At 41.2% G+C, this 15,599-nt stretch overlaps 1 protein-coding gene across 1 annotated transcript in view; it reads left to right on the plus strand.

The window, feature by feature from the left end:
- The window catches only part of HSPA4 (heat shock protein family A (Hsp70) member 4), a 44,842-nt gene that overhangs the window by 4,419 nt on the left and 24,824 nt on the right, over positions 1–15,599 (plus strand). Inside the window, exons 2-5 of the mRNA XM_018565626.1 lie at positions 8,912–8,969; positions 9,518–9,658; positions 11,518–11,640; positions 13,385–13,484. Coding sequence (XP_018421128.1) covers positions 8,912–8,969; positions 9,518–9,658; positions 11,518–11,640; positions 13,385–13,484 — 422 coding nt within the window. The remainder of the gene's footprint in view (positions 1–8,911; positions 8,970–9,517; positions 9,659–11,517; positions 11,641–13,384; positions 13,485–15,599) is intronic.

Below are 15,599 nucleotides of genomic sequence, written 5' to 3' on the forward strand. Positions count from 1 at the left end.
GCCACGCCCAGAAGCATACATCAGACAACTGTTTCCGCATCTATGAGTACCCCCATGAGGCTTCAGACTCTCCAATGAAGAAAGAAGAATCCGCAAGACTACCTCCATTCAACTCTCTCCTGCAGAGATCTCGACGTCTATGACGGCGCATCCATGAAAACTTCATGGTGAGTTTCTACACATGGTACCACTCCCCATGTTACAACTGTTACTTTTCTCTCCCTCACGCCTTTTGTCATCCAACGGAGGATTTTGACACTCATATCCTGCATTCTCCCAGCCCTCTGGGTCTCAACACCCCAAAACTCTTTCCCACTGGTAGTAGCGCTTTAGACCTTTTTATTTTTTGTTTGCTCTGATCCGACAGAGATGCAGACCGTGTAGCTGCTCCCGCAAGTCTGGTACGTGGTCCGTGACCGCGTACCAGACTTGTGAGCTGGCTGCGGGCCACATAGTACCGGCTCACGGGCCGGTACTTTGAGACCACTGTTCTAGAGGAACAAGCTTAAAGTTATTCTGTACTTAAGAGATGTCCTGCTAATTCACTTTTTATTTAGAAACACCGACCTGTTATTTAAAACTTTACAAACCAAGGTTATCAGTACGTTATCTCTGCCCTAACACAGTAGGAAACCTTTTATCTTTGAAATGTTTGCTTTAGTATGGAGTATGGAGAAGGCAGGAGCAGTAAACAATCTAGGACAAATCTGAACTGGAAAGTGAGCTGAATTGGAGAATGTTTCCAAATCAGCTATTTTGTCCTAGATTGGTCACTTCTCCTGCCTTCTCTAAACTCTTCACCCTTTTGTGAATAGACCTGTTAATGTTGCTGGGCCCTAGTAACAGATCTAAGAATGGCACGCCAGGGTAAGAATCCTTATTTTTTTTTTTTTTTTTTTTTTTTTTTTTTTTATATTCTTTTCAGTCCAGTACAGTTTGGAAATTTGTTTTAGTCAAATCTGAATGCAATCTAGTGTTAAAGCTTTGTGACTAGAGCCTGATGTCATACTAAAGGTCCTGGACACACTAGTTTCCAGCAGGTAATCACTCCCATTTGACATTGATCACATGACAGAGCTGTGTTCTTTAAATACTGCTGTCCTACATTCTTATTCTGCCCTGTACGGACAAGTGAGGAGAGGTGGGCTGCCAAACTGTACCTTGGGGGAGGGGGAAAATGCTGCAAACTTCTGGAAATAAGTAAAGTAAGTCTAGGAACTGCAAATACTATAACACAGCATACTGCAAGTAAATAAAGGTATGTAAAACAAAAATAGGAATTAAGATAAGTAACACTCTGATATATTGAGCACATGCAGTTCTCTGAATACAATATTTTAGATAATAGTGGCCCTCTAAGAGCCTACACAGGCTGTGCTCAGCCCACCCAGACATTTCCCCTGATTGGAGTTGTGTCCCTGCTGGCCCAGGATGCTGCAGTATCTCACTTGCTAGCAAGGGAACCAAACTGTAGGAAAAGGCATGTGGTCTCTTAGCAATCCTATTGCCAGTGATGAGATTGCCCTAGCGTTCTTTCAATCCTACAAACAGTAGTACCACAGTGTGCCATTTCACTGGGTATTGTGACTTTCAAAAGAAGTGGGTTTCTCTAAAATGTTTTGCTTTGCATTTTGCAAAATGAGTGCAGCCTGATGCCGACAGAGCTCAGACACCTTTCGTGGTCATCTTTATACTTGGATCCATACTGAATTATTTCCAATGGAATATGTTTGCATCCAGGTACCAAAAGAAAGAAAACCTTGTGTAAAAACCGTACAGCTCTACCTTTTTTCTAGTGAATACCACACAAGTGTGACAAGAGAATCCTCTTGTTTTTGTATCTAGAAGGGGAATAAAGAATTTGAAATTAAACAGTGGATTTAGCAGTAAACCTTTAAAGTGTGTAGCTCTATGTGTGCTTTGCCTATTCAGAACTATCCATATACACTATATTGCGAAAAGTATTGGGACACCTGCCTTTTACACGCACATGAACTTTAATGGCATCCCAGTCTTTGTCCGTAGGGTTCAATATTGAGTTGGCCCACCCTTTGCAGCTATAACAGATTCAAGTCTTCTGGCAAGGTTTAGAAGTGTGTCTATGGGAATGTTTGACCATTCTTTCCGGAGCGCATTTGTGGGGTCAGGTACTGATGTTGGATGAGAAGGCCTGGCACGCAGTGTCCGCTCTAATTCATCCCAAAGGTGTTTTTCCCGGGTTGAGGTCAGGACTCTGTGCAGGCCAGTCAAGTTCTTCCACCCCAAATTTGCTCATCCATGTCTTTATGGACCTTGCTTTGTGCACTGGTCATGTTGGAACAGGAAGGGGCCATCCCCAAACTGTTCCCACAAAGTTGGAAGCATGAAATTGTCCAAAATGTCTTGGTATGCGGATGCCTTAAGAGTTCCCTTCACTGGAACTAAGGGGCCAAGCCCAACCCCTGAAAATCAACCCCACACCATAATCCCCCCTCCACCAAACTTGGCACAATGGAGTCAGGCAAGTAGCGTTCTCCTGGCAACCATCAAACCCAGACATCGGATTACCAGACACTGAAGCGTGATTCGTCACTCCAGAGAACAAGTCTCCACTTCTCGAGTCCAGTGGTGGCGTGCTCTATAGCACTGCATCTGAAGCTTTTCATTGCACTTGGTGATGTAAGGCTTGGATGAAGTTGCTCAGCCATGGAAACCCATTCTTTGAAGCTCTCTACGCACTGTTGACGTGCCAATCTGAAGGCCACATGAAGTTTGTAGGTCTGTAGCCATTGACTCTGCAGACAGTTGGCGACTTCTGTGCGCTTTAGCATGCGCTGACCACGCTCTGTCATTTTACATGGCCTACCACTTAGTGGCTTTTAAAAAAACTACTTTACAACCCTCGCAAGACAAAAGTCTTGCGAGGGTTGTAGAGTGTATGGGCACCTTAACCGAAACATTTCAGCATTACATATCTCTATACTTGCTCAGCTTTGGTAACCTGTAAAGAATTGAAACCAGAGTACTGGCATCTCAGCCAGGCAACTAATATTCACAGAAGTGGAGGTCTGTAATGGCGGCCTATATATTTTTCAATATCACCTGGTTCCTTTTAAGGAGTGGAAAAATGATTAGGCATTCAGGAACCAGTCTGTCTAATCCAGGAGCCAGCAGGATTAATTTTTTTTGCAGGAGCCAGGCCAGTTCCTTTCATAACTAGACACAAAAAATCTCAAAATGTAGGTTTCAGCTGTAATGTTTGAGGGGCATTTGCTCCCTGGGATATGTCTAGCCCTGCTTTACGTGTTTTGCAGTGACAATGATCTTCTACTGTCCTATTACTACACCACAGTCTCTGCAGCAATCCTTTCTATTGTATATTGAGACCAGCAATGGCAGCTCCTGTATTTTCTCTCATGATGGGTGTACTATAGGTGAGTGCAATGTGCACATGATGATCTATACCCAGACAAGGCTGGACAGATCTTGAGGGCTTAGTCATAAAGTTGCAGTTGGCAGGCTATGTGTTGTATAGTTCCCGCTGAACACGCCTTTCCCTGTTTCATAAAATCATTCCAGGTCTTTCTTCCGAACGCTCTTCACTTGTAGTGCGTCTGCTTGAAGGCTGCAGAAGTCTGTTTCCTACTGTAACTTCATAGAAGCGTAAGATTTCCTTCAAACTATTATGGAAATTCTTGCATGATATGTTATGACACACACACACACACACACACACTTCCTGAAATCTCCTAAACAAAGGCATTTGCTGAATATTACATGCTGTTTGTAACTGATGTGCAAGATCTGCTTGTAGCTTTCTGGAGAAGGACCACATAGTTAATTATCAAAACAAAATATTGTCTGATGGGTTTTTTATCTACAAAACATTGGGGAACATTTCTGCGTTTCCCTTAGTCCCTGCTCACACCTAGGTATTTTTACAGATGCATGTGCTTAAATGCACAAAACATAAAAAGCAATGCATTCCTATGGTGCTTGTTTACACCTGTGCATGCAGCGCGGGGAAAAATACATTTGTGATTTGTGCCGGATTTCAGCACATTCTGTCCCCAACAGATGTGTAGTGTAGCCGCAAACGCGCAACAAAATTTCTTTAAAAAAACGTGCCTATGTGTGAAATGAGGTCTTAAGCTGGCCATAAACCTTGAAATCACCGTACCAAGTTTTTCATACAATGATCAAACCGTTGTACGATTTTCGTACGACGGCCCCATCATTCACGGACCATCGACTAGTTCAATTAGCGGTCGTTCGTTAATTGATGGGACGGATTTTCGTTTGCGCATGAGCAGTGTTAATGTGCGTTTAAAAAAAAAATCTTTGTTTCTTTTATGTACGAAAACGCCATCAACCTAGCGAATTTCGACAATTCGACAGTTTTCTAACCTGCTGGAAAGTCAAAAGTCATACAATTGTACAGTATTTGCGCTTGTACACTGTCCATTAACCTTGCGAATATCGTGCGAAAAACGCGATCGCAAATGATAATCGGACGATATTCGTAAGGTGTATGGGCACCTTTACAAATAGTACATCCAAATGTTAAAGCTGGAGTCAAACTTCTGTGTTTTAAGGCACATTTTTATATTGAAATGGTGCATTGTCATACATTTCCATCAAAAATATATTTGATTTAAAATGGAGGTGTGACTCCAACCTTAAAGTGTCTTGCCTTGGAATAAAACTTACCAGTCCTTGGATGTGGTGGATGCATTCGTTTTTCTTTTATCGGACCTTTTTTTATTTAATTGCATCTGGTGATCCTGCCAGTAACACACTTCTGTCCTAGGGTACTGTCAATGGAGGAGCACTGTCACCTAAGACAGGAAGCGTTAGAACTACAGAACATCTCCCACTTCTCCATTGCTGGAATACTGGTGGAGGGGTCTCGATTTCAGAGGAAACCTGGTCAAGGCTGATTTAAGACTGCAGAGTGTACAGGACACTGCTGGTTTTCTGGCAGAATCTACAGATATTTTATGCACTTATTGAGGAAATAGAAAGACAGTGTACTAACTAAGCCCAACTTCAGCTTTAACAAAAAACACTCCCATAGCATTAAAAAAAGAAAAGCATCTCTTGTTGCCATACTTGCCTGATCTCTGGTGCTTGTCTATTGCAGACTTTCCAGTCCAGCAGTTCTGCGCTGCTCCTCTTCTGGCTTGAATGCCACCTAGCATCATATTCAGTGTACTGTATGTGTTATTTGTTGGATTGATTTCTGTTGTTGGAGGTCCATGGCCAATCTTTGTTAGACATAGAAGATTATAAGGAACAAATGAAGCTTATCTCATTTGTATGAAGGGAGCAATACTAAGAAATTGGGTCATAAGGTCCAAAATATATAGGACACTCCATGCAAGAAACGTAAAAACAACTTGGGGCTTTCGAGGTGCTAAGAACTAAATGACATTGTATATCTAAAATTCCAATTTTTATTAATATAAACATTAAATGTCTATAAAAACATTGCCATGTCTCCATTTTGTTGTGATCAAATATTCAGTAATGACATACACAGTGGACTGCATCAATATAACAATGTACTTAATTGTACTGATTCTATGCGTTTTCGCAGTATTGCTTCCTCAAAAGTCATGAAAATCCATAGCAACATGGCAATTACATGGTGTACACACGACCACATATATTAGCCATTTTATATAATTGATTCAACTGTTTTTAGTCATTTCACATACCTGACGGTTCATTAGATCATCCAACACATAAGTACATTATTTCTTATATTGATGCAGTAAACTGTGTATGTCATTACTGTATATTGGATCGCAACAAACAAAATGGACACATGGCAATTTTTATTTCTATAAACATTTTAATGTATATTTTTAAGTTGTTTTTTTGTTTTGTGTGGTGTCATGCTTCTTATCTTTATACCCCTGCTTTATCAAATCGCTATTGTTTATTTATAACGGCCACTCCTGAAGTACAAGGATTCAATAAAATAACACTCAGAATATACATGGTAATATCCGCAAGAGAAGTCAGTACGGGCCAATGGTATACTAAAATAAGCAACATTGACCATATAGTAAGCAAGCAAAAGTATTATACACATTGGACCCCAAAGAGATCACAAGGTTGAGATTATCTTTTAAACTGGCCACACACAGATTTTCTATAGATTTTTTTTTTTTTTTTTTTTTTTTTTTTTTCTTTTTCCATGTCTATGGTCAGATGGGAAAAGTGCAACAGATTCCTCCATCTACCCTGAACTGTGTGGGTTTAGGAATCTCCCACTGGGCCAAGCTTCAGTATCTTGGTAGTTGGTCACGCTGGCTCTCAAAATACCTCCACAATCTGATTGGATGAAGGCATTGTCCAGGTACTGAGAGCCACCTGGGCCGACTAGCAAGATACTGAAGTTTGGCCCAGTGTGAGATCCTCCAGCCACACAGTTGAGTGTAGATGCAGAAATCTGTTGCATGTTTTTCATCTGACCATAGAAAATCTGCACATAATCTATAGGTGTATGGCCAGCTTTAGACCACAATGGGATCTGCTGGGAATTCTCGTGCAACTATTGCTGTGCTAAAAGATAGTTCTCCTTCTCGTATTTGTTATTGAATTGCACTGCGCTACAAAATAGGCATAGATGTACCTATAAAGTATATAAACCTTCAAATACCAGTGTAAAATATATAGTGAATAAATAACAAATCCAAGAATCGTATGTCATAAAGTGAAAATATTGTTCCAAAAAGATATATAGATACTTGGATCTTAAAGGAGAACTATGAGGTGAGTGCTTTTCACTCACCTCATAGTTCTAGCCGACCTGTGACAGAGACTCACAGGTCGGCTCAGTAGATGGGAAAGTGAGCGAACACATACCGGCGTTCGCTCACCTCTCAATCCTGTCACGGCTGGATTCCCCCCGCTCCGATCCGCCAGCGCTGACTGGCGGAACGGCTGGGGAAGGGGGCGGGTACAGCTGGCTCTGCCTCTAGATAGGCAGAGCCGGCTGTCACTCACGCAGCTGGGCGGATCCAGACATAATTGTCGGGATCCGCTTTAGCTGCGGCATCTCAGTATACCTGGGGTGACGGGAGGACGCTAGTTTGTGTCTTCCCGTTACCCTAAGGAGAACTATGGGGAAAAGCCCTAACCCCATAGTTCTCCTTTTACTGTTCATGCTAACTGGTTGGATGTGACTCTAATGTCACTAAGTGTCTGTCTTACTTTCTTCATTGAATGATTATGTATTCTTAGTTGATGCATGTGTGTAATAATATAAAGATCATTTAAAAACAGTCCATCAAATATCAGCTTGTGCCTCTGCATCTAAGCACTTTCCATTTGTCTGAAAGCAGCCTTAGATGTATTACTAATGTGACTGCACTTGGGTTTTTAGGGCCTGTTCACATGATATCAGGTCCTGATCAGGTGCGGATCTGCAGACTGATGCAGTGCTTTTTGGCCGCGTTTTTGATGCGTTTTTGCTGGAGGGCTGTTAGTATGTTGGGTGCAGTGCGTTTTGGACGCGTTTGCGTTTCCTGACCGTACAAAATGTGACATGCAGTATTTTTCTGTCGTAACCTGAACGGACTGCGCACGTGAGAACTGTAGCCCATAAAACACATAGGGATACATTGGGATGCATTTTGAGTGCAGCAGCGTACGGTTCCGGTCAGCACACAAAACGGACGTCGTGTGAACAGACCCTTAACCCCTTCATGACTGAGCTAGTTTTCAGGTTCTGTTCATAAATGACACATTTTTTACATTTTTTTGCTGTGTGATTCTTCCACAGCAGTAATATACTTTCTTACTAAATGTACCCACACATATTATATATAGTTTTTTAGAGGACAGATAGGGCTATATAATTATATCACATATGTGTACCTAACCCCTCACTTAGTTTGAATAAAATAAAAAAAATTAGGAAAAAAACCTAGAAGAAAAAACACTTTTTTCACAAGTTTTGATTATTTTTTTTTAGAATGTTTTATATTAATTATAGTACAAAAAATATATTTATAGATAATTTATATTTTCCTTTGTTTTACACTTTATTTTTTTACACTTTGTAAAAAAATTAAAAAATTTTTTTTTTCTTGTCAGTTTATATCAAGCAATCACTATGACAGCTTGATAAATTAACTTTTATTTTATTTTTGGCTATTAGGCTGATCCAAACTTAGGAACAGCTAATAATAACCTTAGAGACTGATCCTGACTTTAGTCAGATTCAGATCTCACTAAAAGCTCTATGATCGTGCCTAGACGATCAGAACTGATACATTTCACTCAAAAGATATACATTGTATCTTTTGAGTGAAATGTATTTAAACATCGGGCTCTCGAGCTGTCAAAACAAATAGCAGAGAGGTGAGGTGAGTCACTGCTGCCTCTCTCTGCTATTTTGAGCTGTCAAATACGGGATCGCAAATTGCGGTCCTCTATTTGCATGTAACGGCTTCATTCTTTCATTAATGAAAGGAAGAAGCTTTTACAAAAAGCTTAATTATTTCATTAATGAATGCCTCAATACTGAGACATTAATGAATGACTGTTAAATGCTGAGAATCAGCAAATACCGGCATTACAAAGCCTGATATAACTCGTCACGTACAGTGTACGTGGCCAGTCATATAGGCACAAAGTGACAGGACGTACACTGTACATCTCCCGTCACGGAGGGGTTAAGGTCTGCTGTACTGTTGATGACGAGACCATGCTGGAAAAACTATAGGGAGAGCATGTCGGTTCCTGTACTAGTTTGGTATCATTCTTGCTTCTAGTTTCCCCGACAATTTGATGGCTTGCTTAATAGTGTTAACTAGAAAGCAGGTTGCAGTATTTGAAGCAGCATTTCAATGTCATAACAATATATTCTGTGTCTTTTATAATGTTTTTTAACTTGTTCGTTCTTTCTGTCTCCCAGGTCATGCATTTCATTCGGCCCTAAAAGCAGATCTATTGGAGCGGCAGCAAAAAGCCAAGTAAGCTCTTTTGCTTTCTTACTCCTATAAAGACTATAGATTCATTCATTCATTCATTCATTCATTCCTGTGTAAATACTTTAGGGGTTCTTTTGCCTTGCATTGGTGTATGTAAATACAGGAACGCACTGTACTGCTCATATGAATTGGTCATATTGCCTCTGGAAGAAATATGTTGGCCGTTTGTGTGGACAACAGTTTCATACACATGTCCTATATTGGCCCCATTGTTTCTAGTCCTAATGTCTATACTGGCAGAAATCTAAAAAGCTTTACTCAAAACTTCCTAAACTAAAGTACCATTCAGACACTGGATGATCCTAATGAAGCTCTTATGGCAATATAAAGTTTGGATAATTTTAGAGTGTCTTGTTGGTCACGTCATTAATGTACTCAATGCATCCAGCCAGTTCTCCTCTAAGCTGATGTTTTGCCTTTTTTCTTTGTTCATTTCCTTTCTTTGATACAAAAGTGTTTTGTATGTTGATATTTCCTCTTGCTTATGTCAGCCTAAAACATGCTGATTTAACTGGTCTGGTTTCCTCTAGATTATTTCCAATGCAAAGAACACGCTGCAAGGCTTCAAGAGGTTTCATGGGCGAGCTTATACAGACCCATTTGTGCAGGCGGAGAAGCCTGGTTTGGCCTGTGAGCTTGTTGAGCTGCCAATGGGTTCCGCTGGTATCAAGGTAAATAAAAGGTTTGGTGTGCCATTTCGTTAGTAGGGCTTTTCTGGTTTAGTGAAAATACCTCTTGGCTTTTAAACTCGTTTTAGTATCTAGTTTTTGGTTGTTTTTTTTTTCCTTGTGAGCTTGTTACATAATTTAAATCTATAAAGTTCTCCAGATTTATATTATACAATATTTATATATTGTATAAAGAATTATTCCACATACCGGATGGTTCATATTCTGTGATGTAGTGGTGATTGGGTTAATGATCTGAGAACTCTGGGATTAACATTGATATCAGTAGGCCCCCCTTGCCACGCGGTTGTTGAGCAACAGTAATATGTAACCTGGTCCTAAACAGGAGTCAAAGGATCATAGAGTCTAGAAATGCTAAGCCGGTATCAGGATTTGCATTCCAAAAGTACCCATTCAACATGGCATTGCTAGAGCTCAGTTAGGGAATGTAGGCAGTGCCAACTGTGAAGAAAGCTAAAAGAAGAAAACTTAACAGTCCTGGAATTGTGAGTTCTGACAGAGTTCAGAGTCAATAAGCTAAGTGGAAGTCTGCAGGGCTTTTCTTCAAGCAGACTTCCAGCAGATAATGTCCAAAGATTAAAGGGGAACTCTTCTGCGATGTTCAGACTTCTAGTTCCTCGATGTTTAAAACCAAGAGCCACTCTAGTTGCCAACACAGAATATTTTATAAGCCCCTCTTAGGTGGTGTCCCGGAGCCAGCCCCTAGGCAGGGGTGGGAAAGCAGGCGGAGGATGAACCTTTAGTTTACCCTATCCCCACCCAATTCCAAATTAATAAAATGTAACTTTGATTTCTCTAGTCACCTTCCAGGACAGCATCAGAGAGATAGGCTCCTCCCACCAGAACAGGAAACACATCACCCACACCTAAATAAAAAGGAGCACAAGCCTAGCACGCTTCAGTTATTTGTGTTTCCTCCGGCCAAACAGAACATCGTAATGTTTGTGGTTTTAAGCCAGGCCTTCGTGCTAGTGAGCAGGGGCCTCCCTGGTTCGTGAGTACCGCATGCCAGGGACAGTGGACCTGAGGTGCTCATGGAAGGGGATTCCGAGACAGCCCCATCTGTCTATAGTATTCTATTTTTGTATGCCTGAGGCTTTTAGAGAGAATGCGAGGTGATCCCCTCTCCAGACCTGATTGTTAATATAAATTGTCCACTAGTAATATATGGAGGCCTAGTGCCATGCCTTTTAACCACCTTACGTCCATGGCCGTTTGTGAACGGCCAGACCAGGAAGGGGGTGAAACACTATGGCCTTCAAGTGGTTAATTAGGACATCCATAAAAGCAGAGATATGTTTCATTTGGACTGGGCAATAAAAGATCACAGCTAGAGCATCTCTTCTGTGGAATGTGGTGGGGCCTGCCAGTTCTAAATGAAGACCTGCAGGTGCTCTGACTGGGGAAACAAACAAATTCTATTCTGCAATATTCATACTCAAATCCCCCATCATCGTCGCACAGGCGCGTATAACTTTTTTTTTTATTGTAACGCCTGCACAAAAACGAGCACTTAACCCTTGTAGTGCGGGTTGTCCCACTGTAGGGGTCAAGAACCATTTTGCTTGGACTTCTGCTTTAATCACTTGCTTTGTGTATCCAATCAAAAGAAACCTGCTATGTTTTAGATGCGGAGGGGAATTTTGCAAATCTGAAGCAGTTGCCCATGGCAACCAGTCAGCTTCTATATTTCATCCTAACTGAAGATAGAAGCTGATTACTAGGGGCAACTGCTCCAGATTCTGTCCCAGTTTTAATAACTTCCACCGCTGTTTGTTTGGTGGTTTTTTGTTTTTTTTTCTTTACAATTCCAAAACGCAATAATATATATTTCTTTTTAGGTCATGTACTTGGAGGAGGAGAGGAGCTTTACTACTGAGCAGGTGACTTCCATGCTACTGAGCAAACTTAAAGAGACTGCAGAGAGTGCATTGAAGAAGCCTGTAGTAGACTGTGTTGTTGCAGTAAGTAGCCACATTTTTGTTATAAAAGTGAAACCTGTAATGAACAAGGGGGACATAGCTGACACATTTAGGGGAAATTGATGTTGCTCATACAGAATTATGCCAGGATTTGATGCTGTTTTATTGTCTGACAAGTCTGCTCCTTTCTGTGTCCGGCTGCTTTTTGCTGTCTCTCTATAGTGCACTGGGCACCATGGGCATACTCATTGAGTGTGGTTTATAACTTAAATACCTCAGTCCTTTGTCAGGCCCCGTTCACACCAGGGCGGTTCGGTCGTGCGGATTTTTCCGTACTGAACCGCCAACAGTAAAAAAGAAATTTCTATGGGGCCCGTTCACGCATCCGCGTGTTTCAATTCGCCTGCCGCCCAAACTGCTCCATGAGCTACTTTTTCAGTCCTGATCAGCACGTTTTCCATGAAGATTTCAATTGAAAGGATGCTAAGTGCGTTTTAATTGCGTTTCAGCGCCAAAACGCCCTTTTAAAAATCTTGCGAAAACAGCGCTGAACCTCTGCTGCCCTGGTGTGAATGGGGGCTTAGTGTGTAGCAGAGAGGGAGAGACCAATAACTGCTGGCGTGCCACCTAATCATGCCTCTATGTGGGATATTTTTATTTGCAAGAAAGTTTAACAGATCACGTTTATCTTGACACGGGGATCAGATGTTTGCAGTTGTGCGGATACCTTTAGCCATCTACCATATTAGTGTAGAGGATGTTAATGGTAGGTTTAGATTAGTTACATTCGGGTTAAGATTAGGTTGGAGTTGAGTGCCAGGGCTAGGCTAAGTGATCTGGTTTATGATAAGGGTTCATTTAGTTATAGGTTGTTGGTGTTTTTTTTTGTTTTGTTTTTTTTAACCCCACTGGTGGGCTAGGGCTGCAGCTAACTATTTTCATAATCGATTAGTTAGCCGATTATTGACTTTGATCGGATAGGATTAAAAAAATACCTTAATTTATTTACAATAAAATACACCAATGCAGCTTTAAAGACCTAGTTTACTTCAGAATAAAACAGTATGCACATTGTATGCAATCGCACTGCACTGGAACGCAGGGCATTGCAGTACAGCGCATACCAGTGCGGGCAATAACACTGCAGACTGGAGTTGCATTTGGCATCGAATGAATGGCACCGCAACGCACCTCCTGCAGCAACATTTGTCAGGTCGGAACTGAAAATTTGTGTGTTAATTTTATGGAATACGGTACGGAGGGGTTGCTTTTGACTGCCTGAAAATGCTGATTGCATCGCTGGCTCTAGTGCTTTAGAAGCCTGGATCCTGGGACTAGTATGAAGCAGGTGAAGTAGAAGTTCAATCTGGCTTTAGTACTTTAAGTCACCAAATACTTATGCAGGCCACTGGCATTTTCAGAAGGAGCATTCTGCAATGGCAGCATACATTTCCCTCTCTGCCATTACTGGTTTCCTTTTAATGTCTCCACAGTATGTGGATAGTCACAAAACAAACTGTTGGTAGGACATAGGTACTGGTGTGGGGAGCACAGAGTTAATATTTTAGGCTTTCTAATAACTTGTGAGGACTAGATAATGGCACCGACATGGGTATCTGAACCTGAAGATGTCGATCGTGTTGATCTTTCATTGTTTAATGGTTTGTGGCCTACGCAAGCAAAGCATGTAACTAAATGTGTCCGTTTTTATCTAGCGCTCTGTATTCTCGCATGTCTGTAGGAAAGTGTAATGTGATGTGCAGTCCTGTGTTCCCTTTTATTTCAGGTTCCATGCTTCTTCACTGATGCAGAGAGAAGGTCTGTATTGGATGCCACACAGATCGCCGGGCTCAACTGTCTACGACTAATTAATGAAACTACTGCAGGTAACAGATGGCAGAAATAAATGTTGGTTCAGACTAGAGCTGCAGCTAACGATTATTTTCAAAATCGATTAGTTAGCCGATTATTACGTTCGATTAATCGGTTAATCGGATAAAAAATAAAATACATTTTTAAAAATGGCTCCAGTGATGGGACTACTAGTTTGTATTGAGATTGTAGTCCATCACAGGAGCAAGCTTGGAGCGGTGGAAGTAAAAAAGAAAAAAAAAAGTGTGGTGTGCAATATAGTGAAATGAAAAGTGTAAAATTATACAACAATGATGAAGAATGGCATCGGCTATAGAGGACTACAAAACCCAGCAATAGTACATTATACAGCACAATGCAGAATACCACCAGCTATAGAGGAATACAACAAATCCCAGCAATAGTACATTATAGCTGGTGGTATTCTGCATTGCGCTGTATAATGTACTATTGCTGGGTTTTGTAGTCCTCTATAGCTAGTGGTATTCGGCATTGCACCAATGTATAATGTATTATTGCTGGGATTTGTTGTACTCTATAGCTGGTGGTATTCCGCATTGCGTTGTACAATGTATGATTCCTTGATTTGTAGTCCTCTATACAGCGCACTGCAGAATACCACCAGCTATATAGGAATACAACAAATCCCAGCAATACCCTGTTTCCCCGAAAATAAGACCTATCCCAAAAATAAGACCTAGTACTATTTTTGGGAAGTGCTAAAATATAAGACCTATATTGCGGAAGAGGCAGGAGAGAATCAGCGGTGCCAACGAAGCCAGCGCTAGAGGAAGCAGAGTTGCATAAGCCGATGCCTCCTCTATGGCGCCGCCTCCTGTCACAGGCGGAGTGATACCAAATGCACTCCGCCTGTGAGGAATCGATAGTGAAAGTGCGCTTCGCTCATTCTGGCCAGCGATTGGTTATCAAATTGCTCTTGGAAAGGTACGGCACCCCTGATTGCCCTGATCACAATATTTTTGTACTTGGATACATGTAGACTGTTATACATAAATAAGTGTGGATTGAAGTGTTGTGCATAAAAAAAAAAATAAGACCTACCCCGAAAATAAGACCTGGTGTGTTTTTTTTGAGCCCCAAAAAATATAAGACAGTGTCTTATTTTCGGGGAAACACGGTAGTACATTATACATACAGTGTATAATGTATTGCTGGGATTTGTATTCCCATGTATAACATATAGCACAATGTAACATCAGCTATAGAGGAATACAAATCCCAGCAATACATTATAGAGCACCATGTGTGGGAAAGTGCAGAGTTACATGAGCAGTCTTCCAGCAACTTGTTTCTGAGATCGGGACTGTCTATCGGCGGCTGTCATCCACCCACACCTGCTCCTCCTTACCTCTACCCGCGTCCCTGTGCCGATCGTGGATGTGGGCGGGCGGGGAGGAGGTGCTGCGTGTGGAGCGTGGATGCGGCTGGGCGGGTCTGGCAGCGGCAAGCGTGAGGTGGGGAGGAAGTGTGGCGCGCAGCGTGTGTGGAGCCGTGAACAGGGCCAACCAATCGGAAGCCGATTAATAGATTTAAAAAGTTGACAACTTTTTGAATAATCGACTATAATCGATTATGTCGATTAGTTGTTGCAGCCCTAGTTCAGACTGCGGGCAAAACTGTTTTCAGAATTGTTATCACAAGGGATTTCTGTGTAATTATAGAAGACCTTTTACTGGAGCTGTCCCTTCCTAGCTAGTAAGAAATACTAAAACTTGTGCTGTTCTGGATCCTACTCATATTTTATTTTCCTTGTTTAATGATTTAAGTGTTACATTTTTGTTTAACCCATTTTTTTATTAAAGATAAATTATTTCAGCTATGGATGAAAGAGTTCAATTGCCAAAAGGTTACTTGCATCACTAGAAAGTGTTCAGTATGTGTATGAAAAATGTGTGCATTTCCAATTTCTTTGTAAATACAGTCATTGGAAAGATCTGTGCACTTAAAGCACCAGTCTCCATAAAGCTTTTATGACCAATATAATTACTCATACTGTTGGATTTTACATTATTAGGAATCTGACTGGAGACCTCTTGCTGCAACAGGGTACTGAACATGGAATTCCATCATGGGGCTGATTTTTTTTTTTTTTTTTTTTTTTTTTTTTT

Source organism: Nanorana parkeri, unplaced genomic scaffold (assembly GCF_000935625.1).
Source record: "Nanorana parkeri isolate BGI_ZX_2015 unplaced genomic scaffold, ASM93562v1 scaffold867, whole genome shotgun sequence".
In the NCBI taxonomy this organism is placed as follows: Eukaryota; Metazoa; Chordata; class Amphibia; order Anura; family Dicroglossidae; genus Nanorana; species Nanorana parkeri.